We start from the raw sequence: 26,600 nt of genomic DNA, 5'->3' as shown, positions 1-26,600 counted from the left end.
GTCTATGTGTGTCCTGTCTTTCATTCTGTCTATCTGTGTCCTTTCTTTCATTCTGTCTATCTGTGTCCTGTCTTTCATTCTGTCTATGTGTGTCCTGTCTTTCATTCTGTCTATGTGTGTCCTGTCTTTCATTCTGTCTATGTGTGTCCTGTCTTTCATTCTGTCTATGTGTGTCCTGTCTTTCATTCTGTCTATGTGTGTCCTGTCTTTCATTCTGTCTATGTGTGTCCTGTCTTTCATTCTGTCTATGTGTGTCCTGTCTTTCATTCTGTCTATGTGTGTCCTTTCTTTCATTCTGTCTATCTGTGTCCTGTCTTTCATTCTGTCTATGTGTGTCCTGTCTTTCATTCTGTCTATCTGTGTCCTGTCTTTCATTCTGTCTATGTGTGTCCTGTCTTTCATTCTGTCTATGTGTGTCCTGTCTTTCATTCTGTCTATGTGTGTCCTGTCTTTCATTCTGTCTATGTGTGTCCTTTCTTTCATTCTGTCTATGTGTGTCCTTTCTTTCATTCTGTCTATGTGTGTCCTGTCTTTCATTCTGTCTATGTGTGTCCTGTCTTTCATTCTGTCTGTCTGTGTCCTGTCTTTCATTCTGTCTATGTGTGTCCTGTCTTTCATTCTGTCTATGTGTGTCCTGTCTTTCATTCTGTCTATGTGTGTCCTGTCTTTCATTCTGTCTATGTGTGTCCTGTCTTTCATTCTGTCTATCTGTGTCCTGTCTTTCATTCTGTCTATGTGTGTCCTGTCTTTCATTCTGTCTATGTATGTCCTGTCTTTCATTCTGTCTATGTGTGTCCTGTCTTTCATTCTGTCTATGTGTGTCCTTTCTTTCATTCTGTCTATCTGTGTCCTGTCTTTCATTCTGTCTGTCTGTGTCCTGTCTTTCATTCTGTCTATGTGTGTCCTGTCTTTCATTCTGTCTGTCTGTGTCCTGTCTTTCATTCTGTCTGTCTGTGTCCTGTCTTTCATTCTGTCTATGTGTGTCCTGTCTTTCATTCTGTCTATGTGTGTCCTGTCTTTCATTCTGTCTATGTGTGTCCTGTCTTTCATTCTGTCTGTCTGTGTCCTGTCTTTCATTCTGTCTATGTATGTCCTGTCTTTCATTCTGTCTATGTGTGTCCTGTCTTTCATTCTGTCTATGTGTGTCCTGTCTTTCATTCTGTCTATGTATGTCCTGTCTTTCATTCTGTCTATGTGTGTCCTGTCTTTCATTCTGTCTGTCTGTGTCCTGTCTTTCATTCTGTCTATGTGTGTCCTGTCTTTCATTCTGTCTATGTGTGTCCTGTCTTTCATTCTGTCTATGTATGTCCTGTCTTTCATTCTGTCTATGTGTGTCCTGTCTTTCATTCTGTCTGTCTGTGTCCTGTCTTTCATTCTGTCTGTCTGTGTCCTGTCTTTCATTCTGTCTATGTGTGTCCTGTCTTTCATTCTGTCTGTCTGTGTCCTGTCTTTCATTCTGTCTATGTGTGTCCTGTCTTTCATTCTGTCTATGTGTGTCCTGTCTTTCATTCTGTCTGTCTGTGTCCTGTCTTTCATTCTGTCTATGTGTGTCCTGTCTTTCATTCTGTCTATGTATGTCCTGTCTTTCATTCTGTCTATGTATGTCCTGTCTTTCATTCTGTCTATGTGTGTCCTGTCTTTCATTCTGTCTGTGTGTGTCCTGTCTTTCATTCTGTCTGTCTGTGTCCTGTCTTTCATTCTGTCTATGTGTGTCCTGTCTTTCATTCTGTCTATGTGTGTCCTGTCTTTCATTCTGTCTGTCTGTGTCCTGTCTTTCATTCTGTCTGTCTGTGTCCTGTCTTTCATTCTGTCTATGTGTGTCCTGTCTTTCATTCTGTCTATGTGTGTCCTGTCTTTCATTCTGTCTATGTGTGTCCTGTCTTTCATTCTGTCTATGTGTGTCCTGTCTTTCATTCTGTCTATGTGTGTCCTGTCTTTCATTCTGTCTATGTGTGTCCTGTCTTTCATTCTGTCTATCTGTGTCCTTTCTTTCATTCTGTCTGTCTGTGTCCTGTCTTTCATTCTGTCTATGTATGTCCTGTCTTTCATTCTGTCTATGTGTGTCCTGTCTTTCATTCTGTCTGTCTGTGTCCTTTCTTTCATTCTGTCTATCTGTGTCCTTTCTTTCATTGTGTCTATGTGTGTCCTGTCTTTCATTCTGTCTGTCTGTGTCCTGTCATTCATTCTGTCTGTCTGTGTCCTGTCTTTCATTCTGTCTCTGTGTGTCCTGTCTTTCATTCTGTCTATGTGTGTCCTGTCATTCATTCTGTCTGTCTGTGTCCTGTCATTCATTCTGTCTGTCTGTGTCCTGTCTTTCATTCTGTCTGTCTGTGTCCTGTCTTTCATTCTGTCTATGTGTGTCCTGTCTTTCATTCTGTCTGTCTGTGTCCTGTCTTTCATTCTGTCTATGTGTGTCCTGTCTTTCATTCTGTCTATGTGTGTCCTTTCTTTCATTCTGTCTATCTGTGTCCTGTCTTTCATTCTGTCTATGTGTGTCCTGTCTTTCATTCTGTCTATGTATGTCCTGTCTTTCATTCTGTCTATGTGTGTCCTGTCTTTCATTCTGTCTATCTGTGTCCTTTCTTTCATTCTGTCTATCTGTGTCCTTTCTTTCATTGTGTCTATCTGTGTCTTTTTTCATTCTGTCTATCTGTGTCCTTTTTTTCATTCTGTGTACCTGTGTCCTCTGTTTTCATTTCGCAGGTTTAAGTAGATTCGATGTACCAGAATTATTGTTCACATTCATCTGCCTACCTGTCCGTTTGCTTCTCTCTTTGTATTTTGTTTTCTGTCTGTCTGCCTGTTTGTCTGCCTTTCTGTCTGTGTCTGCATGCAACATCCCTCGTTCAGAATACCTAGTCCACAAGAAGTGTCTGACTGACAGAAAGATGTTTGTGAACCTGTTCACGATTTTGCCATAACAAGTGTCTGACTGACAGAAAGATGTTAGTGAACCTGTTCGCCATTTTGCCATAACAAGTGTCTGACTGACAGAAAGATGTTAGTGAACCTGTTCACGATTTTGACATAACAAGTGTTTAACTGACAGAAATATGCTAGTGAACCTGTTCGCCATTTTGCCATAACAAGTGTTTGACTGACAGAAAGATGTTTATGAACCTGTTCACCATTTTGCCATACCAAGTGTCTGACTGACAGAAATATGTTTATGAACCTGTTCACCATTTTGCCATAACAAGTGTCTGACTGACAGAAAGATGTTTATGAACCTGTTCACCATTTTGCCATAACAAGTGTTTGACTGACAGAAAGATGTTTATGAACCTGTTCACCATTTTGCCATACCAAGTGTCTGACTGACAGAAAGATGTTAGTGAACCTGTTCACCATTTTGCCATAACAAGTGTCTGACTGACAGAAAGATGTTAGTGAACCTGTTCATCATTTTGCCACAATAAGTGTTTGACTGACAGAAATATGTTTATGAACCTGTTCATCATTTTGCCATACCAAGTGTCTGACTGACAGAAATATGTTTATGAACCTGTTCACCATTTTGCCATAACAAGTGTCTGACTGACAGAAAGATGTTAGTGAACCTGTTCACCATTTTGCCATACCAAGTGTCTGACTGACAGAAAGATGTTAGTGAACCTGTTCACCATTTTGCCATAACAAGTGTCTGACTGACAGAAAGATGTTAGTGAACCTGTTCACCATTTTGCCATAACAAGTGTCTGACTGACAGAAAGATGTTAGTGAACCTGTTCACCATTTTGCCATAACAAGTGTCTGACTGACAGAAAGATGTTAGTGAACCTGTTCACCATTTTGCCACAATAAGTGTCTGACTGACAGAAATATGTTAGTGAACCTGTTCACCATTTTGCCATAACAAGTGTCTGACTGACAGAAAGATGTTAGTGAACCTGTTCACCATTTTGCCATACCAAGTGTCTGACTGACAGAAAGATGTTAGTGAACCTGTTCACCATTTTGCCATAACAAGTGTCTGACTGACAGAAAGATGTTAGTGAACCTGTTCATCATTTTGCCACAATAAGTGTTTGACTGACAGAAATATGTTTATGAACCTGTTCATCATTTTGCCATACCAAGTGTCTGACTGACAGAAATATGTTTATGAACCTGTTCACCATTTTGCCATAACAAGTGTCTGACTGACAGAAATATGTTAGTGAACCTGTTCACCATTTTGCCATACCAAGTGTCTGACTGACAGAAAGATGTTAGTGAACCTGTTCACCATTTTGCCATAACAAGTGTCTGACTGACAGAAAGATGTTAGTGAACCTGTTCACCATTTTGCCATAACAAGTGTCTGACTGACAGAAAGATGTTAGTGAACCTGTTCACCATTTTGCCATAACAAGTGTCTGACTGACAGAAAGATGCTAGTGAACCTGTCCACCATTTTGCCGTATTATATGACGTATAATGTGACGTGTGACTGGTTGCAGTGGTCGGTCGGTCCTATCACTATCATCATGACTGTGACGTATTATGTGACGTATCATGTGACCTGTCATCTGACGTATAATGTGACGTGTGACTGGTTGCAGTGGTCGGTCGGTCCTTCGTGGTTCACAAGAAGAACAGAGATGATCCCCGCCTGGCCTGTGCCGACATACTGCCAACCACTCAGACTGACACCTTGCACATGACGATACGGACTCCCAGCCCTCTGAACAAGTCAGTTATCTCTGTCTGTCTGTCTGTCTGTCTGTCTGTCTGTCTGTCTGACTAACTGTCTGTCGGTCTGTTTGTGTCGGTCTTTGTCTGACTGTCTGTCTGTCTCTCTGTCTGTCTCTCTGTCTGTCTCTCTGTCCTCCCCGCCTGGCCTGTACGGACATCCTGTGGACATCTTGCCCGCCACCCTGCCAAGAGTAATTCTCAAAATAGACCTTCCTTTCATTACCTTGTTAAATGTTGCGGTGGTTAGTATTTTCTGGCGTTGAAACGGATAGTCCGAGTTCGTATCACACAATCCTTTTGACTCACCTGAAATGTGTGCGCAGGACAGCTGTGATACAGAAGATCACCATGACAACCAAATGAAATAAAATGTAATATGTGTGCATGACAGCTGTGATACAGAAGATCACCATGACAACCAAATGAAATAAAATGTAATATATGTGCATGTCAGCTGTGATACAGAAGATCACCATGACAACCAAATGAAATAAAATGTAATATGTGTCACGTCATCCGCATATAGCGCTATTTTCAACAATGCATAAATATCTTCACTTTTGTTGATTGGTATACCATGAACTCCGTTTTTCCCTCTCATTTTAATGGCTAATAATTCAATACCGAGTATGAAGGTCAAAGGAGAAAAACAGCATCCCTGTCAAATCCCGCTTTCTATCCTAATTTCTTCGCCAAGCCACCCACCGTATCCAATGCAGCTCCAGCTTTCTTTCATAAGTATCTCTACCAATCTGACAAATTCGTTGCCAACCCCAAACTTGGAAAACACATACGTCATGTACTCTTGCGATATCGAATCAAAAGCTTTCTTAAAATCAACAGCAAGCGCTAGCATGGCTCCAGGTATATCATTTTGTTGAGCACTGTATACCACATCATCAACCATTCTCAGTAGGGACGCTATGTCCCGCCCCTTTAAAAAAGCAACCTGGTCAGGCTGTATAATGCTGTCAACTACACTTTGCATTCTTAATGCTAAATATTTAGCCAACACTTTATAGTCAGCATTTGTTAACGTGATTGGCCTCCAATTATTCAAATTTTCTCTTGGGAGTTCTGTTCCTTTGTGTATTAAGGTTATTACTCCTGCGGATTGAGAATATGATAGGTTCCCTTTCTGAAATGCATAATTATACGAATTCACAATAACATATTTCAATTTAACCCAAAAACATTTATAAAATTCCACCGTTAATCCGTCTAATCCTGGTGCCGAGCCGTTATTTAATGTCACCAAGGCTCTAGCCGCTTCTTCTACTGTAATTAGTCCTTCACAACTATCTCTCTCTACATCATTTAATTGAGGTACTTCATCTCCCTCAATAAACGTATCAACTCTTCCAAAAAGACCTTCTTTCAGAACTTTTTTCTTATAACATTTCAAAAAATGCTCTCTCTGAGCTTCCAAAATGCGTTTTTGGCCCGTTAGTACATTTCCGTCTTAGTGTGGTCAAAACACTCATAACCTTCGAATTCCCTCTACTCTTTTCTAAATTAAGAAAAAAATTCGTATTTTTTTCCCCTTCTGCAATCCATTTTATTCGTGATCTAATCATGGCACTTTTTGTTCTAATCTGTTCATGTATTTCTACTTGTAAACGAACCTTGTGTCGTCTTTCCTGCCATAATTCATTAAAAGGTTCATGATTTAGGTTCAAATCACAAATTGTTTAATTCTGTATATAAACTTAATTTATCATTTGTTCTTTTCATTGCTTTACTTTTACTATATTTTATACTCTCATCTCGTATTTGTCTCTTCAACAATTCCCATTTTAACTGTACATCCGTTTGTTCTTGCTCACGCATAAACTCATCTATAGCCGCATTCATAAATTATACATATTGCAGATCATGTAATAACTCATTCTTAAACTTCCAAAACCCAGGACCTCTGGCAACCTCTGAGCACTGTATCACTGTATAGACGCATCTGTGATCGGAATATGGAACCGAAAACATATTACATTCTTGACAATTGTTTACAATTCCATCACTTATAAAAAATATAATCAATTTTTCTAGCCACCCAGTCAGAGTTCCTTGACCAGGAAAACTCTTTTCCCTCAGCATTAGATAACCTCCATGCATCATTTGATATACAGGAATGTATAAACGTATTAAACGCTGTAACAACCAAATTAAATAAAATGTAATTTGTGTGCATGTCAGCTGTGATACAGAAGATCACCATGACAACCAAATGAAATAAAATGTAATATGTGTGCATGTCAGTTGTGACACAGAAGATCGCCATGACAACCAAATGAAATAAAATGTAATATGTGTGCATGTCAGCTGTGATACAGAAGATCACCATGACAACCAACTGAAATGAAATGAAATGTGTGTGCAGGTCAGCTATCATAGAGAAGATTGCCATGACAACTAAATAACATAAAATGCAATGTGTGTGCAGGTCAGCTGTGATAGAGAAGATCGCCATGACAACCAAATAAAATACAATGCAATGTGTGTGCAGATCAGCTGTGATAGAGAAGATCGCCATGACAACCAAATAAAATAAAATGCAATGTGTGTGCAGGTCAGCTGTGATAGAGAAGATCGCCATGACAACCAAATGAAATAAAATGCAATGTGTGTGCAGGTCAGCTGTGATAGAGAAGATCGCCATGACAACCAAATAAAATAAAATGCAATGTGTGTGCAGGTCAGCTGTGATAGAGAAGATCGCCATGACAACCAAAGAAAATACAATGCAATGTGTGTGCAGGTCAGCTGTGATAGAGAAGATCGCCATGACAACCAAATAAAATAAAATGCAATGTGTGTGCAGGTCAGCTGTGATAGGGAAGATCGCCATGACAACCAAATAAAATAAAATGCAATGTGTGTGCAGGTCAGCTGTGATAGAGAAGATCACCATGACAACTAAATAAAATAAAATGCAATGTGTGTGCAGGTCAGCTGTGATAGAGAAGATCACCATGACAACTAAATAAAATAAAATGCAATGTGTGTGCAGGTCAGCTGTGATAGAGAAGATCGCCATGACAACCAAATAAAATAAAATGCAATGTGTGTGCAGGTCAGCTGTGATAGAGAAGATCGCCATGACAACCAAATAAAATAAAATGCAATGTGTGTGCAGGTCAGCTGTGATAGAGAAGATCGCCATGACAACCAAATGAAATACAATGCAATGTGTGTGCAGGTCAGCTGTGATAGAGAAGATCGCCATGACAACCAAATGAAATAAAATGCAATGTGTGTGCAGGTCAGCTGTGATAGAGAAGATCGCCATGACAACCAAATGAAATACAATGCAATGTGTGTGCAGGTCAGCTGTGATAGAGAAGATCGCCATGACAACCAAATGAAATACAATGCAATGTGTGTGCAGGTCAGCTGTGATAGAGAAGATTGCCGCGGCAATCGGCACGAAGACCTACAACCTGGCCATAGACTGGACCGGCCATGATCCTGACGGATGCAGTGGCGTCCTCGTCTATTTCCTGGGTTCGTTCAGACTTTAGTGGTGCCCTCATCTATTCCCTGGGTTTGTTCAGACTTTAGTGGTGCCCTCGACTATTTCTTTGGTTCGTTCAGGCTTTAGTAGTACCCTCGTCTATTCCCTGGGTTCGTTCAGACTTTAGTGGTGCCCTCGTCTATTTCCTGGGTTTGTTTAGACTTCAATGGTGCCCTCGTCTATTTCCTGGGTTTGTTCAGACTTTAGTGGTTCCCTCGACTAATTCCTGGGTTCGTTCAGACTTTAGTGGTGCCCTCGTCTATTTCCTGGGTTCGTTTAGACTTTAGTGGTGCCCTCGTCTATTCCCTGGATTTGTTCAGACTTTAGTGGTGCCCTCGTCTATTTCCTGGGTTTGTTTAGACTTCAGTGGTGCCCTCGTCTATTTCCTGGGTTTGTTTAGACTTCAGTGGTGCCCTCGTCTATTTCCTGGGTTTGTTCAGACTTTAGTGGTTCCCTAGACTAATTCCTGGGTTCGTTCAGACTTTAGTGGTGCCCTCGTCTATTTCCTGGGTTCGTTTATACTTTAGTGGTGCCCTCGTCTATTCCCTGGGTTCGTTCAGACTTTAGTGGTGCCCTCGTCTATTCCCTTGGTTTGTTCAGACTTTAGTGGTGCCCTCGTCTATTTCCTGGGTTCGTTCAGACTTCAGTGGTGCCCTCGTCTAATTCCTGGGTTTGTTCAGACTTTAGTGGTGCCCTCGACTATTTCCTGGGTTCGTACAGACTTTAGTGGTGCCCTCGTCTATTTTCTGGGTTTGTTCAGACTTTAGTGGTGCCCTCGACTATTTCCTGGGTTCGCACAGACTTTAGTGGTGCCCTCGTCTATTTCCTGGGTTCGTTTAGACTTTAGTGGTGCCCTCGTCTATGTGTATTGTATAATTCCAGTCATTGTCTGTGTGGTTGTCAAGGGGCATATTGTATAACTCCAGTCTGTGTCTGCGTGGTTGTCAGGGTGTATATTGTATAACTCCAGTCATTGTGTGATTGTCAGGGTGTATATTGTATAACTCCAGTCATTGTGTGGTTGTCAAGGGGTATATTGTATAACTCCAGTCCGTGTCTGCGTAGTTGTCAGGGTGTATATTGTACAACTCAAGTCACTGTCTGTGTGGTTGTCAGGGTGTATATTGTATAACTCCAGTCATTGTGTGGTTGTCAGTGTGTATATTGTATAACTCCAGTCACTCTCTGTGTGGTTGTCAGGGTGTATATTGTATAACTCCAGTCATTGTCTGTGTGGTTGTCAGGGTGTATATTGTATAACTCCAGTCATTGTCTGTGTGGTTGTCAGAGTGTATATTGTATAACTCCAGTAACTGTCTGTGTGGTTGTCAGGGTGTATATTGTATAACTCCAGTCACTGTCTGTGTGGTTGTCAGGGTGTATATTGCATAACTCCAATGATTGTGTGTGTGGTTGTCAGGGTGTATATTGTATAACTCCAATCATTTTCTGTGTTGTTGTCATGGTGTATATTGTATAACTCCAATCATTGTGTGTGTGGTTGTCAGGGTGTATATTGTTTGACTCCAATCATTGTGTGTGTGGTTGTCAGGGTGTATATTGTATAACTCCAGTCACTGTCTGTGTGGTTGTCAGGGTGTATAGTGTATAACTCCAGTCACTGTCTGTGTGGTTGTCAGGGTGTATGTTGTATAACTCCAGTCACTGTCTGTGTGGTTGTCAGGGTGCATATTGTATAACTCCAGTCACTGTCTGTGTGGTTGTCAGGGTGTATATTGTGTTGACAGGAATGGAGGTGGATCAGCTTCAGAAGAAGTTTCTACAGGTGACACAGAACGAGAAGAACAAGCTTGGGGACTACAGACCTGCCACCTGTTCCGCGGGTATTTATCAAGCAATTATCTATCAAGCAATTATCTATCAAGCAATCAAGCAATCAGTCCATCGATTAAGCAGTAAATCAATCAAACAATGGATCAAGGAAAAAAAGATAATCGCGTCAGCCAATATAGTGCTCTTCGTGACTGGAGAGTGCGCAAGGGAGAACAGATAATCTCGTCAGCCAGTAGTGTTCTTCATGACTGGAGACTACAGAAGATCATCAGTGATCTAAATACAGCAGTTACAGCTAGGTTCAGAGCAATCCCTAGACAGGAAAGCGTTCGTGTCATTGACAATTTTTGAAAGTCAAATCAAGTCAAGTATTTTATTGTTTTGGGCCCAGAGGGGAAATAGCTCAGTCGGTAGCGGCGCTGGCTTCAAAACCATCCATGCGTTGCTCTGAATCACACCGACCGCTCAGAGCAAAATTCGCTCTGGATTGGTCTATGCAACGGGCTCATAACGAGGCAAAGCGCTATGAGCTTCTTCAAGATGGCGACGAAGAAGGCACGAATGCTGCGAGATACACTCTTCAAAAAAAGTTAAGGATCGGTTGACAAAACGGATCTAATTATAAAAAATTGCCAAAAAATTAAACATCGACATAATAATTAAAAGATTAATGTGTTTGAATTAACAAATGAACAATGAGTCTTGACTTAGAATATTGTTTGGCAGGCAGAGTTATTTCCCTTTGTGGGACTTCTCAAAAGCTTCTGCATTTTGGAAGAAAAAGGGTGTTTATTATAGCCCCATGAAATTTGCGGAACGCATGCCAGGGCAAAAGGTTGTGATGCACGTGCTGCAACAGGGTCCTGGCTATGAACATCGCTCACCAGCTTGTGTTTAAAGGTTGACACGCTGACACAATTATGCACAGTAGCAACATGCCCCCACGAAGAAAACTGAGCGATTTGGATATAGGAAGGGCAATAAGATGGCTACAAGACGGTGTTGCTGCCAGGCAAGTGGCCCAGAGGCTTGCAGTGGCTCCCTCTGTCATCATCAGACTAAAACAGAGATTCCAAGCAACTGGAAGAGTCCAGGAGCGACAACGTTCTGGTCGGCCCAGAGTCACCACACAAAGAGAGGATCGCTTCATTCAGAGGCAGGCCATGCAACAAAGAATGGCTACGGCAAACAAAATTAGGCAACGTCTACAAGCTACCATCAACACTGTTGTTAGTGGTCAGACGAACCGAAACCGCTTACACAACTTTGGCTTGCGTGCAAGGCGTCCAGTCCAAGGAACAACCCTGACTGCTAATCACCGAGCAGCTCGCCGAACCTGGTGCACTCAACATGTGAGGTGGCAACGTCAGCAGTGGGCTCAGGTGTTGTTTACAGATGAATCCCGCTTTTGCTTGGAACCTGCTGATGGTCGCATCCGAGTGTGGAGGCGTCGCGGAGAGCGCTTCGCAGAAAGCGCTGTTCTGGAACGACAGCGTTTTGGCGGAGGCTCTGTGATGATCTGGGGAGGGATCAGCACACGTCTAAGGACACCTCTGTACCATGTAGTGGGCAACTTGACCGGTGTCCGCTACCAGAATGAGATCCTGCAACCCCTGGTCGTTCCAGCCCTCCAAGCGATCGGCCCTCGTGCGATTCTTCAGGATGACAACGCACCTCCCCATCGCTCTGCAGCTGTAAACACCTTCATCCAGCAGGCCAGGGTCAACAGGATGCTGTGGCCAGCCAACAGCCCGGACCTGAACCCCATAGAGCACATGTTGGACGAGCTTTGTCGTCGGGTACAGCAACATCATCCTCCTCTTGCCAATCTGGGTCAACTGCTGCAATGGCTCCAGCAGGAGTGGAATGGAGTTCCCATAGCATTCATATGCAACCTGATCCACTCCATGCGCCAACGATGTGTTGAATGCATGGCACACAACGGAGGGCACACGCGTTATTGACACTGATTCACATTGTTGTGAATTCCATTTTCGAGGGTTGTCACGTTTGACACACTCTAGCTAAATTGTCGCTGCCGCGTTCGATCTTTGCTTTGTTTGTCATTATTAAAGAATTCGGTCTTGCCTGTTTTGTGTGGCGTGCTTGTAAAAAAGTGATCCTTAACTTTTTTTGAAGAGTGTATGAAAAAAGTTGTACTTCTTAAGTTAGCAGACGATTCGGTCAGTGAAATCGTCAGACAGAACGTCGTTATGATGGGAAATTTAGCTGGGATGGTCCTTAATCCTTGAAAAGCGGTGGATCCCTCGGGTCACGTCGAAAACCACGCCGAGAAGACCGCGACACGCTACACGGCATCGCAGTTTAAACACCGACGCCATCTTGGATTACGAAGCGCGCGGTGGGCGAGCATATTCCAAAGCTGCTCGCCGAGTGCTTCGCGAGCGCTTGCCTGCACTGCCCCAAGAAACGGCTTTCTGTCATGCGCACTGCGAGCAATCCGGGGCAAACCGCTCTAAGCAACTCAGTCTCAGTTGTCGTTATCGGCGTGGGTTCGATCGATCGGCGAGGAATTTATTTCCCAGAGTCAACTTTGTCCAGACTCTCCTCGGTGTCCGAACACCCCCGTGTGCATGCATGCGCACGATAAAGAACCCAAGTTCACAGCGAAAGTCTCAGAGCTTGGAAACATGAATACACGCATGCAGGAAAAAAAAATTGCGTAAGGCGAAATTACTACATTACCTACTCACGGACTGAAACTGAACGCAGTGCATTTTTTCACCAAGAAAATACAGCTTCGTCAATCCCCGCGAGAAGGAAATCGCTCATTTTTCACGTCCAAAACAAAGTGAAATTGACTAGCCAGAATAGCGCGGTAGCGTATTGCGCTAAGCAGGAAAGCGCGCTTTTCTGTATTCTTTTTCACTTACTGAGCTTGTTTTGATTAGGACACATTATATCTATATGTTTTTTGAATCAGGAAATGATAAAGAATAAGATGAAATCATTTTTGGATCGATTTCATAAATTATTATTGTACAGGGTTCGTACAGGTCATAGAAAACCTGGAAAGTCATGGAATTTGATTTTTAATTTTCCAGGCCTGGAAAGTCATGGAATTTCAATTCAAGTCATGGAAAGTCATGGAATTTAAAAAAATAAGAAAGAAAGAAAAATTAACCTTTAGCACGCCAGCGGCGATTTTCGCTGCCCAGCCATCCCCCCCCCCCCCCCCCCCCCCCCCCCTTTGCCAGCCAGCAGCGATTTGCGTCGCCAGCACAAGGCTTGTTCGTATGACCAACTTCTCGTTCGTATTTGCATACGAGAATAACGGTATTTTTAACGGCACTTGAGCCAAAGCGAGGCTCACTTCCTTCCGTTATCTCGTCGTGTCGTCTGCGCTGCATTTGAGTCGGTTTCGTCGAAATTTTCTGCTTTTGTTTTTGCATCGATAAAGTACTTTAGCGCTTCGACAAGCAAGATGGAGGATGATGAGTTTGAAACTTTCTTTCGAGTTGTTTCTTGACAACAAAAAGTATGCGGAATTGGAACGAATTATCGAGGAAGATCTTCGCAATGAACTGTGTATCGCGGTGAAAAAAATGACAGTTCGTCAAGTCAGTGAGGGTTACGAAACGGAATTTACGAAAGTGCAGATGGATACAAACAGTGGCTGGTCCAGTTTAGAGAAATGACAGGACCAGCAAACATTACTGATAATCTGACTGCGTAGCAAATGCTTGACTTGCTTGTCGAAGAGACACTGCGTAGAAACTGACTCAAATTCAGTGCAAAGCAAGCCAGTGTCAAAACTGGCAGTGACAAGACGTAAAAAGTTTGCGTGTTCGGAAATGGCGACCTGTGGATCTAGTCATGGAAAATGTTATTGAGGCTCATGGAAAGTCATGGAAAAGTCATGGAATTTTGTTTCTAAAAACCAGTGGGGACCCTGATTGTAGTACTATATAATTTATTTTCGTTAATTTTGATCACATTTTAAGAGTAAACATTACATAATATATTTTTAGATTCAGCATTTGATGAAGAATATGATGCAATCAATTTTAAATCGGTTTACGAAAAAAAATAATTTAATGACAACTTTAATGAGCAAACTTATAAATTAATTTTTAAGCCTCCAAGCTGAAATGCAATACCAAAGTCCGGGCTTCGTCGAAGATTACTTGACCAAAATGTCAACCAATGTGGTTAAAAAATGAGAGCGTGAGAGTGCCGCCTCAACTTTCACGAAAACCCGCATATGACGTCTTCAAAGACATTTTATGAACAAAAATAAAAAACCGTCTTGGGATGCCATACTCAATAACTCTCATGTCAAGTTTCATGGAGATCGGTCCAGTAGGTCTCATGTCAAATTTCATGAAGATCGGTCCAGTAGGTTTCTCTGAATCGCTCTACACACACACACGCACACACACACATTCACAACGACCATCATCTCGAAAGGGTAGTGCCGTATACTGTTTGGCAGCTCGCTTTCCCCAGGGAGAAAGTTGCCCGCATTTCCATGAGAGCAACCTCACAGGACTACATGAATCTTATCCTTAACATATCCTTATCCATAATGTGTAACACATTTTGGAGAGAAGGTGAAAGCCATACCATTTTATCTTCAGACAGGAAACTGTGTTGAGTGGTCGTGAACAAACAACTATGAAAACATTCCCTGAACTCAAATGACTGGAAAAATGACCCCCTTCGCTATAAGGTCAAACTTGCGCACTGCGAGCAAAAGTCATCGCTGATATAAACGCATTCCTCCATGAGAAATTCCCTGATCCTGCCTGTAATTGCTGTATTCAAGTCACTGATCGTCTTAGGTTAATTATGGCATACTAGGTCCTTCGTATAACCTCAAAGTTAACAATCTGGAGAACTTAAATCGGGCAAGTTTGGCTTCGGCTCAATTTCCTATGGCAATCCGAATGGTGCAAATGTATGGCAATCCGAATGGTGCAAATGTCCCTTCTAGCTCTTGATGTCTAAATAACGCGTTATTTAGCTAAACAATGCTTTATTTAACTATATCATGCATTATTTAGCTAAATAATGCATTGTTTAACTTAAACAATGCATTATTTACAGATACAGAAAAAAGAGAGCACAAAGCACTAAACAATGCATTGTTTAGCATAAATAATAGATTGTGTCTGTAAATAACTCATTATTTATAAATAATTACGCGTTTTCTCTAAACAATATATTATATGTAAATAAAGTGTTATTTAGATAAATAAAATATTATTTAAATAAATAAAATATTATTTAGATAAATAAAATATTATTTGGATAAATAAAATATTGTATGTAAATAAAATATTATTTAGATAAATAAAATATTATTTAGATAAATAAAATATTATTTAGATAAATAAAATATTATTTAGATAAATAATTTATTATTTACTGTTTTTGCCTTGAAATAGTATTATTACGCTAAATAATGCTTTATATAGCTATATAATAGGTTTCCGCTATATAATTCATGATTTGGTAAATAATACATTATTTACTGTAAATAAAATATTATTTACCGTAAACAATATTCATTGTTTAGCGCAGTGCATCGAAGCCGATATTTCTCTTGTTGTTTTTTACCACGTGTTTCCGTGGATCCACGAGAGCTCTGTTGATTCTCAAACTGACCAATCAGACAACTAGCATCTGTCTCGGCGTACTAAAGCTACATCCGCTTCGCTTCCGACCATCTTCTTGTCAGGTGGCTAACTTCAACTGATGGTACAACAGCAGCAATTTAGTTCGCAGTCGTTCATTCTCCATGTCCAGATGTAAAAGATGTTCCCCCATAAAACTTTAAAATACGAACCCTTTGCCGTGCCAGTTCCTGGACAACCGCTGTAGTTAGAGTTCTGATCAATTCAGCGGGAACGTTCCCTTGTGCTTGTGTAGCCATCTTGATTACATTTGGATTGGATTGGATTGGATTGGATTGGATAAGATTTACAGTCCAGTGAGGTTACCCTCATGGAAATTCGGGCTGCTTTCTCCCCGGGGAAAGCGAGCTGCCATTCACACGGCGCTACCCATATATTTTTTTCCCTGCATGCGTGTATTCATGTTTCCTGAGACTTAATGCCGTGTAAGATGGAATTTTTTTTTTTACTTTATTCCAAGTCCCACGGGTATTTGATGGACATTTTTATCTATGCCTATACAATTTTGCCAGGAAAGACCCTTTTGTCAATCGTGGGATCTTTAACGTGCACACCCCAATGTAGTGTACACGAAGGGACCTCGGTTTTTCGTCTCATCCGAAAGACTAGCACTTGAACCCACCATCTAGGTTAGGAAAGGGGGGAGAAAATTGCGGCCTGACCCAGGCCTGAACACGCAACCTCTCGCTTCCGAGCGCAAGTGCGTTACCACTCGGCCACCCAGTCCCTTGGCGGAACCGGATGTGGAGTACCGGATACTGGGTTTGCCAAGACAGTGGAGAATCAACAGCGCTCTCTCGGATCCACGGAAACACGTGGAAAAAAACAACAAGAGAAAAAACGGCTTCGCGATGCGCTAAACAATGAATTGTTTACGGTATATAATATTTTATTTACGGTATATAATGTATTATTTACCAAATCATGAATTATATAGCGGAAACCTATTATATAGCTATATAAAGCATTATTTAGCGTAATAATACTATTTCAAGGCAAAAACAGTAAATAATAAATTATTTATCTAAATAATAAATTATTTATCTAAATAATAAATTATTTATCTAAATAATATTTTATTTATCTAAATAATATTTTATTTAGATAAATAATATTTTATTTATCTAAATAATATTTTATTTATCTAAATAATATTTTATTTATCTAAATAATATTTTATTTATCTAAATAACACTTTATTTACATATAATATATTGTTTAGAGAAAACGCGTAATTATTTATAAATAATGAGTTATTTACAAACACAATCTCTTATTTATGCTAAACAATGCATTATTTAGTGCTTTGGGCTCTCTTTTTTCTGTATCTGTAAATAATGCATTGTTTAATTTAAACAATGCATTATTTAGCTAAATAATGCATGATATAGCTAAATAAAGCATTGTTTAGCTAAATAACGCGTTATTTAGCTAAATAATGTGTTATTTAGACATCAAGAGCTAAAAGGGACATTTGCACCATTCGGATTGCCATACAAAAGTCCCTTTTAGCTCTTGATGTCTAAATAACACATTATTTAGCTAAATAACGCGTTATTTAGCTAAACAATGCTTTATTTAGCTATATCATGCATTATTTAGCTAAATAATGCATTGTTTAAATTAAACAATGCATTATTTACAGATACAGAAAAAAGAGAGCCCAGAGCACTAAATAATGCATTGTTTAGCATAAATAAGAGATTGTGTTTGTAAATAACTCATTATTTATAAATAATTACGCGTTTTCTCTAAACAATATATTATATGTAAATAAAGTGTTATTTAAATAAATAAAATATTATTTAGATAAATAAAATATTATTTATCTAAATAAAATATTATTTAGATAAATAAAATATTATATGTAAATAAAATATTATTTATCTAAATAAAATATTATTTATCTAAATAAAATATTATTTAGATAAATAATTTATTATTTAGATAAATAATTTATTATTTAGATAAATAATTTATTATTTAGATAAATAATTTATTATTTACTGTTTTTGCCTTGAAATAGTATTATTACACTAAATAATGCTTTATATAGCTATATAATAGGTTTCCGCTATATAATTCATGATTTGGTAAATAATACATTATATACCGTAAATAAAATATTATATACCGTAAACAATTCATTGTTTAGCGCATCGCGAAGCCGTTTTTTCTCTTGTTGTTTTTTTCCACGTGTTTCCGTGGATCCACGAGAGCTCTGTTGATTCTCAAACTGACCAATCAGACAACTAGCATCTGTACACTAATTAAAGTCCCATTGTTGAGTGTGACGAAAACTCGTGGTGACGATTTTAAAACATGTTGGGTCACGCATGGTCCAATCTTACATGGTCCAATCTTACATGGTCCAACCTTACATGGTCCAACCTTACATGGTCCAATCTTACATGGTCCCATCTTACATGGTCCAACCTTACATGGTTCAACCTTACATGGTCCAATCTTACATGGTCCAATCTTGCATGGTCCAATCTTACATGGTCCAACCTTGCATGGTCCAACCTTGCATGGTCCAATCTTACATGGTCCAACCTTACATGGTCCAACCTTACATGGTCCAACCTTACATGGTCCAACCTTACATGGTCCAATCTTACATGGTCCAATCTTGCATGGTCCAATCTTACATGGTCCAATCTTACATGGTCCAACCTTACATGGTCCAACCTTACATGGTCCAACCTTACATGGTCCAATCTTACATGGTCCAACCTTACATGGTCCAATCTTACATGGTCCAACCTTACATGGTCCAACCTTACATGGTCCAACCTTACATGGTCCAATCTTACATGGTCCAACCTTACATGGTCCAACCTTACATGGTCCAATCTTGCATGGTCCAATCTTGCATGGTCCAACTTTACATGGTCCAATCTTACATGGTCCAACCTTACATGGTCCAACCTTACATGGTCCAATCTTACATGGTCCAATCTTACATGGTCCAACCTTACATGGTTCAACCTTACATGGTCCAATCTTACATGGTCCAATCTTGCATGGTCCAATCTTACATGGTCCAACCTTGCATGGTCCAATCTTACATGGTCCAACCTTACATGGTCCAACCTTACATGGTCCAACCTTACATGGTCCAACCTTACATGGTCCAATCTTACATGGTCCAATCTTGCATGGTCCAATCTTGCATGGTGCAACCTTGCATGGTCCAATCTTACATGGTCCAACCTTACATGGTCCAACCTTACATGGTCCAACCTTACATGGTCCAATCTTACATGGTCCAATCTTGCATGGTCCAATCTTACATGGTCCAACCTTACATGGTCCAACCGTACATGGTCCAACCTTGCATGGTCCAATCTTACATGGTCCAATCTTACATGGTCCAACCTTACATGGTCCAACCTTACATGGTCCAACCTTACATGGTCCAATCTTACATGGTCCAACCTTACATGGTCCAACCTTACATGGTCCAATCTTACATGGTCCAATCTTGCATGGTCCAATCTTGCATGGTCCAATCTTACATGGTCCAACCTTGCATGGTCCAACCTTACATGGTCCAACCTTACATGGTCCAATCTTACATGGTCCAACCTTGCATGGTCCAACCTTACATGGTCCAACCTTACATGGTCCAACCTTACATGGTCCAATCTTACATGGTCCAACCTTACATGGTCCAATCTTACATGGTCCAATCTTACATGGTCCAACCTTACATGGTTCAACCTTACATGGTCCAATCTTACATGGTCCAATCTTGCATGGTCCAATCTTACATGGTCCAACCTTGCATGGTCCAACCCTGCATGGTCCAATCTTACATGGTCCAACCTTACATGGTCCAACCTTGCATGGTCCAATCTTACATGGTCCAACCTTACATGGTCCAATCGTGCATGGTCCAACCTTACATGGTCCAATCTTACATGGTCCAACCTTACATGGTCCAATCTTACATGGTCCATATATATTATTGGACCATGTAAGATTGGACCATGCAAGGTTGGACCATGTAAGATTGGACCATGTAAGGTTGGACCATGTAAGGTTGGACCATGTAAGATTGGACCATGCAAGGTTGGACCATGCAAGATTGGACCATGCAAGATTGCACCATGTAAGATTGGACCATGTAAGGTTGGACCATGTAAGGTTGGACCATGTAAGATTGGACCATGTAAGGTTGGACCATGTAAGGTTGGACCATGCAAGGTTGGACCATGTAAGATTGGACCATGCAAGATTGGACCATGTAAGGTTGAACCATGTAAGGTTGAACCATGTAAGGTTGGACCATGTAAGATTGGACCATGTAAGGTTGGACCATGTAAGGTTGGACCATGTAAGGTTGGACCATGTAAGATTGGACCATGTAAGGTTGGACCATGTAAGGTTGGACCATGCAAGGTTGGACCATGTAAGGTTGGACCATGCAAGATTGGACCATGCAAGATTGGACCATGTAAGATTGGACCATGTAAGGTTGGACCATGTAAGATTGGACTATGTAAGGTTGGACCGTGTAAGATTGGACCATGTAAGGTTGGACCATGTAAGATTGGACCATGTAAGATTGGACCATGCAAGGTTGGACCATGTAAGGTTGGACCATGTAAGATTGGACCATGTAAGGTTAGACCATGTAAGGTTGGACCATGTAAGGTTGGACCATGTAAGATTGGACCATGTAAGATTGGACCATGCAAGGTTGGACCATGCAAGGTTGGACCATGTAAGATTGGACCATGCAAGATTGGACCATGTAAGATTGGACCATGTAAGGTTGGACCATGTAAGGTTGGACCATGTAAGATTGGACCATGTAAGGTTGGACCATGTAAGGTTGGACCATGTAAGATTGGACCATGCAAGGTTGGACCATGTAAGGTTGGACCATGTAAGATTGGACCATGTAAGGTTGGACCATGTAAGGTTGGACCATGTAAGGTTGGACCATGTAAGATTGGACCATGCAAGGTTGGACCATGCAAGGTTGGACCATGTAAGATTGGACCATGCAAGATTGGACCATGTAAGGTTGGACCATGTAAGGTTGGACCATGTAAGGTTGGACCATGTAAGATTGGACCATGCAAGATTGGACCATGCAAGATTGGTCCATGCAAGATTGGACCATGTAAGGTTGGACCATGTAAGGTTGGACCATGTAAGATTGGACCATGTAAGGTTGGACCATGTAAGGTTGGACCATGTAAGATTGGACCATGCAAGGTTGGACCATGCAAGGTTGGACCATGTAAGATTGGACCATGCAAGATTGGACCATGTAAGATTGGACCATGTAAGGTTGAACCATGTAAGGTTGGACCATGTAAGATTGGACCATGTAAGATTGGACCATGTAAGGTTGGACCATGTAAGGTTGGACCATGTAAGATTGGACCATGTAAGGTTGGACCATGCAAGATTGGACCATGCAAGATTGGACCATGTAAGATTGGACCATGTAAGATTGGACCATGTAAGGGTGGACCATGTAAGATTGGACCATGTAAGGTTGGACCATGTAAGGTTGGACCATGTAAGATTGGACCATGTAAGATTGGACCATGCAAGATTGGACCATGTAAGATTGGACCATGTAAGGTTGAACCATGTAAGGTTGGACCATGTAAGATTGGACCATGTAAGATTGGACCATGTAAGGTTGGACCATGTAAGATTGGACCATGTAAGGTTGGACCATGTAAGGTTGGACCATGTAAGGTTGGACCATGTAAGATTGGACCATGTAAGATTGGACCATGCGTGACCCAACATGTTTTAAAATCGTCACCACGAGTTTTCGTCACACTCAACAATGGGACTTTAATTAGTGTACAGATGCTAGTTGTCTGATTGGTCAGTTTGAGAATCAACAGAGCTCTCGTGGATCCACGGAAACACGTGGAAAAAAACAACAAGAGAAAAAACGGCTTCGCGATGCGCTAAACAATGAATTGTTTACGGTATATAATGTTTTATTTACGGTATATAATGTATTATTTACCAAATCATGAATTATATAGCGGAAACCTATTATATAGCTATATAAAGCATTATTTAGTGTAATAATACTATTTCAAGGCAAAAACAGTAAATAATAAATTATTTATCTAAATAATAAATTATTTATCTAAATAATAAATTATTTATCTAAATAATAAATTATTTATCTAAATAATATTTTATTTAGATAAATAATATTTTATTTAGATAAATAATATTTTATTTACATATAATATTTTATTTATCTAAATAATATTTTATTTAGATAAATAATATTTTATTTATCTAAATAATATTTTATTTATTTAAATAACACTTTATTTACATATAATATATTGTTTAGAGAAAACGCGTAATTATTTATAAATAATGAGTTATTTACAAACACAATCTCTTATTTATGCTAAACAATGCATTATTTAGTGCTCTGGGCTCTCTTTTTTCTGTATCTGTAAATAATGCATTGTTTAATTTAAACAATGCATTATTTAGCTAAATAATGCATGATATAGCTAAATAAAGCATTGTTTAGCTAAATAACGCGTTATTTAGCTAAATAATGTGTTATTTAGACATCAAGAGCTAAAAGGGACTTTTGCACCATTCGGATTGCCATAGTTTCCAACCTCGAACTGTTGAGCAGATCCACGAACTCGGATTTTGTTATTATCAAAAGAGCATAAGACTGAGACCATTTGACATACAAGCTCAAAATAATGTGTATCAGTTATGAAGTAATGTTATGAGAAGATGTAGAACTGAAGTAATAAGTATCTTGCAGGCATGGGAATTGAACATTGTAAAAAAAGCGGAAAATTTATAACTGAAGGCGCGAAGCGTCAAGTCGACGGCGCGAAGCGCCTAGCCTTACTAGGGGGGTCCGGGGGCATGCCCCCCCGGAAAAAAATTTCTCCAAAGAACCCAGATGGTGCAATCTGGTGTCATCTGAGCTCCAAGTTTGCATTAAATTATGTTTTTAGAATCAGAGTTTTTAGTACAAAAATGTACCAATTTTTGCTTTTTTGAAGAAAAAATATATATACATGTATTATATGGTTTAAATTTGTACAAAAATTGATCTGTTGAGACAAACAGGAAAATGTAACTTGTAACACAATCTGTGCAATCTGGTTTACTTTCAAACATAAAAGTTCAATAACTGAGGCGGGCGGTAGCAGTGCGTGAACAAAGTACGGAAAGTTTTCGCGGGCTTTTCTGCAAAGGCCAAAGTAACCGGTGCTTTTTTTGTGTGCCTCCCCCCTTTATTTTTTCGGCGGACACTTTTGCATTTTCGGCGGAACAAAAAAAAAAATTCGGCGGACAATTCCCATGCCTGAGATTTATTCTTGGGTTTCATGTTTGTTGTGCTTATGTAAATCACTAATAATCGTTCGTGTAAATCACTAATAATCGTTCGTGTAAATCACTAATAATCGTGTTTGGTGTTTTTCTTGCGTGAGTATAGCACGGTGTATGTTTTTTGTGCTCGTGCCAATCACTAAACATCGTCTTTGGTGTTTGTCTTGTGCATGTATAGCACGGTGTATGTTTTTTGTGCTCGTGCCAATCACTAAACATCGTCTTTGGTGTTTGTCTTGTGCATGTATAGCACGGTGTTTGTTTGTCGTGTGTATAGCACGGTGTATGTTTGTTGTGTGCATCGCACGGTGTATGTTTGTTGTGTGTATAGCACGGTGTATGTTTGTCGTGTGTATAGCACGGTGTATGTTTGTCGTGTGTATAGCACGGTGTATGTTTGTCGTGTGTATAGCACGGTGTATGTTTGTTGTGTGTATAGCACGGTGTATGTTTGTCGTGTGTATAGCACGGTGTTTGTTTGTCGTGTGTATAGCACGGTGTATGTTTGTTGTGTGCATCGCACGGTGTATGTTTGTTGTGCTCGTGTCAATCACTAAACATCGTGTTTGATGTTTGTCGTGAGTATAGCACGGTGTATGTTTGTTGTGAGTATAGCACAATGCATTTGATTTGATGTTTGTTGCTTTTTGGGTCCAGCGGACCATATAGGCCAAATCAGGACCCCAGCACAATGTATGTTTGTTGTACTCGTGTCAATCACTAAGCATCGTGTTTGGTGTTTTTTCAGCGGCAGCAGTGACGTCCCTAGTGGTTCTACTGGCATCACTGATGACAGGACGTTGGTTGTCTTCTTAAAGTGGAGGGGCCATCTTTTACTGCGCATGTGGCATTCCTACACAACATCTAATTCATCTTTGTAGCAATAATTCACGCATAAGTATATTGTGCTATTGGTGAAAGCAACAACAAATAAAACGTTGAAGGGACCCGGGCAATTAAATTGATTTTCGAGAGAGGAGGGAATGGGGGTTGGGGGAAAGAGAGGGCATGTGATGATATGGCGGAAGGGAGGAGGATAGAGTGCACAGATACCAACAGACCGGTAGAGTGGAGGTGAGGGGAGGAGGGTGCACGAACAGATAGAACATGATAAGGAAATATGCCCAAATATTCAGACACGCATACACACACACACACACACACACACACACACACACACACACACACACACACACACACACACACACACACACACAGGCGCATTAATAAGAAACCTTCCAGCACTGTATGTAACGTTAATTTTAAAGCAATTCTGATCATTAAAGGCACAATAAGCCTCCCGTAAACCATCACAGAGCTCCCCGAGCGTCTACATACAGTACAAGCATACTTCCATTTGAACGCTCGCCGAACGGGAACATCCTGGCTGCTTTCTGTCGAGCGTGAGAAATTTTCAAAGAATTTATTTTCGTGGACTTGGTCTTCAACAACAATGGCGCCTCGTTTTGGTGCTGGACGGCTGTTATGATACCGGAAATCACGCCCGGACAGTAAGCCTCCCGTAAACCATCACAGATACTGTCAGGCTTTTACAAACAGTACAAACACCCTTCCATTTGAACGCTCACCAAACGGGAACATCCTAGGTGCCCTACGTAAAGAGCGAGCAATTTTTAAAGAATTAATTTTGCAGATTGTCTCGAACACTTTTTGGACCCATCCTGAACTCAGGTCAAACATGAGTTACTTCCCTTCGGGTCTCATTCTATCGATGTAAACTGGCAATAGCCGTGAATCGATGATTATCAAAATGTTTTTGGACCGTACGTTGTGCGTTTTTGCGCCAGACCTAACTTTTAAAATCTAAATAATAAATTGACAGCTTGTTACACAAACATTCTTTAATCATAAAAGAATTATTTTTTCATCAAGACAAGATCAGTACAATTCCAAGTTGTGAAAGTTTGAAAAAAGGAAAGCCCGGAAGCAGGGTCACGCAAGGGTCGTAGCAGACGACGGTTTATCAGTGCATATCGCCGTTCCTCTCAACAGTCAAAAGCCATCGCTAGAGTTCTTGTGAACCACAGCCGTTTGTTTCGTGCATGAAAACGTGCAATTGTAAATAAGCTCACATCGAGTCGCATTCAAATAACTAACTGACGACTACATTGTGAAAAGGGGAAACTGGATCACACGGGTTCACGATGGCTCAGGGGTAAGATAAACCACGCAAAAATAAAGTCTTTGAAAATTGTTCGCTCTTTACGGAGGGCACCTAGGATGTTCTCAATCGGTGAGTGTTTAAATAAAAGGGTGCTTGTACTGTGTGTAAAAGCCTGACGTCGACCGTATCTGTGATGGTTTACGGGAGGCTTACTGTGCCTTTAACTGTGAAATAAAACGGCACCACTAGTATCATGACATGGAGGCTACCATTATTTTACCTTCCTTTGTATAATTTATCTTCTTTAACATTTCTTGACTGCCATTCCATGTCTGCGGTGAGGGATATTTGTCATGTTGAAGGTGTGTTTTTTGGGTTTTATTTTAATGATTATGAGTTGAAATACAGTTGGTAACGAGGCCTTTCAACATGCGCAGGCATACGCAAATTTGTGTTTTTTTCGTGATGTATGGTGAGTCCCATGTTAAATATGAAGCTTTTATTTTTTAGATCTTGAATCTTGTTCTAATCTAATTTGATTGTGATACCGGTCGCGTTATATTTGTTGAATTTGTTGCTGTAATATGCATTGGACTATTTTATGTGTTTGATTTTCTGTTGATTGAGGGGAAGCGAAGATTGGGTAGGACCCATGGTGGTGGGGGGGGGGGGGCGGTTGTTGTTGTTGTCTTTTGTTATTGCGAACAGAAGAGTTGTGATACCAAAATCTGTACGATTTAACGAGATTGGAGGAACGTGTCTCTGTGTGTGTCTGTTCAAAGCATTTCTCAGAAACTACCGCACTGATTTTTGTGAAAATTGGTTAATACATTTTTGAACACTGGGATTTTTTTCTTCAGCATATCAGAGCGTCGCAGTATGAAATAATACCGGTAGGTGGTAAGTTTACGCACTTGGGATCAACCAAAGCCGATATACATGAAACACATTCAAAACCTATTTTGTTTTGAACATGTACACCAATCTAGGTTAGTAGCTGAAGGGAAGCAACTGTTGTTTTTTTGGGTAATGTGGACATTACAAGATGTTTGATGGGTTGTTGACAGACCAGCTTTTTTGTCTGTCCGAGGGGGAGCATATCGTCTTTTGTTTCATATTTATTGACCAAGGCCGAAGGCCGCGGTCAATAAATATGAAACAAAAGTCGATATGCCCCCCGAGGACCGACAAAAAAGCTGGTCTGTCAACAAACCATCAAACATCGTTTTTGTCATCATTTTGGTAGTGATAAAACAAGTGCACAATCAACCCAGGGAGCCATGCTTTGAAACACGGGTCCCGTGCTGATAACCACACGGGTCCCGGTTTGGTAACCACTGGCAATCAAAGATTGCGTGTGAAAGCAACTTTCTGTGTTTTTGAGTTCATTAAATGAGTTGGGATGAATATGTCAGGTTTGAGGATGCACAGTTCTGTAGGTTCATCTCGGTATTCCAACCCCTCC

The 26,600-nt window shown here is 40.4% G+C and overlaps 1 protein-coding gene across 2 annotated transcripts in view; it reads left to right on the top strand.

Annotated features, from left to right (window-relative positions):
• Nucleotides 1-26,600, top strand: part of LOC138981382 (uncharacterized) — a 101,498-nt gene that overhangs the window by 71,987 nt on the left and 2,911 nt on the right. The window contains exons 13-16 of one of the 2 annotated variants that reach the window (XM_070354282.1): nucleotides 4,545-4,674; nucleotides 8,063-8,178; nucleotides 9,937-10,032; nucleotides 23,759-26,600. The exon at nucleotides 23,759-26,600 is cut by the window's right edge and continues 2,911 nt beyond it. In XM_070354282.1, the coding sequence (XP_070210383.1) occupies nucleotides 4,545-4,674; nucleotides 8,063-8,178; nucleotides 9,937-10,032; nucleotides 23,759-23,826 (410 nt within the window). In that variant the 3' untranslated portion in view covers nucleotides 23,827-26,600. Of the gene's footprint in view, nucleotides 1-4,544; nucleotides 4,675-7,117; nucleotides 7,173-8,062; nucleotides 8,179-9,936; nucleotides 10,033-23,758 lie in introns of those variants that run through there. The other variant, XM_070354283.1, reaches the window with a different exon arrangement.

Source organism: Littorina saxatilis, linkage group LG12 (assembly GCF_037325665.1).
Source record: "Littorina saxatilis isolate snail1 linkage group LG12, US_GU_Lsax_2.0, whole genome shotgun sequence".
Lineage (NCBI taxonomy): Eukaryota > Metazoa > Mollusca > Gastropoda > Littorinimorpha > Littorinidae > Littorina > Littorina saxatilis.
Note: the sequence above shows the minus strand (reverse complement) of the source record. Positions and strands in the feature narration are given on the sequence as shown.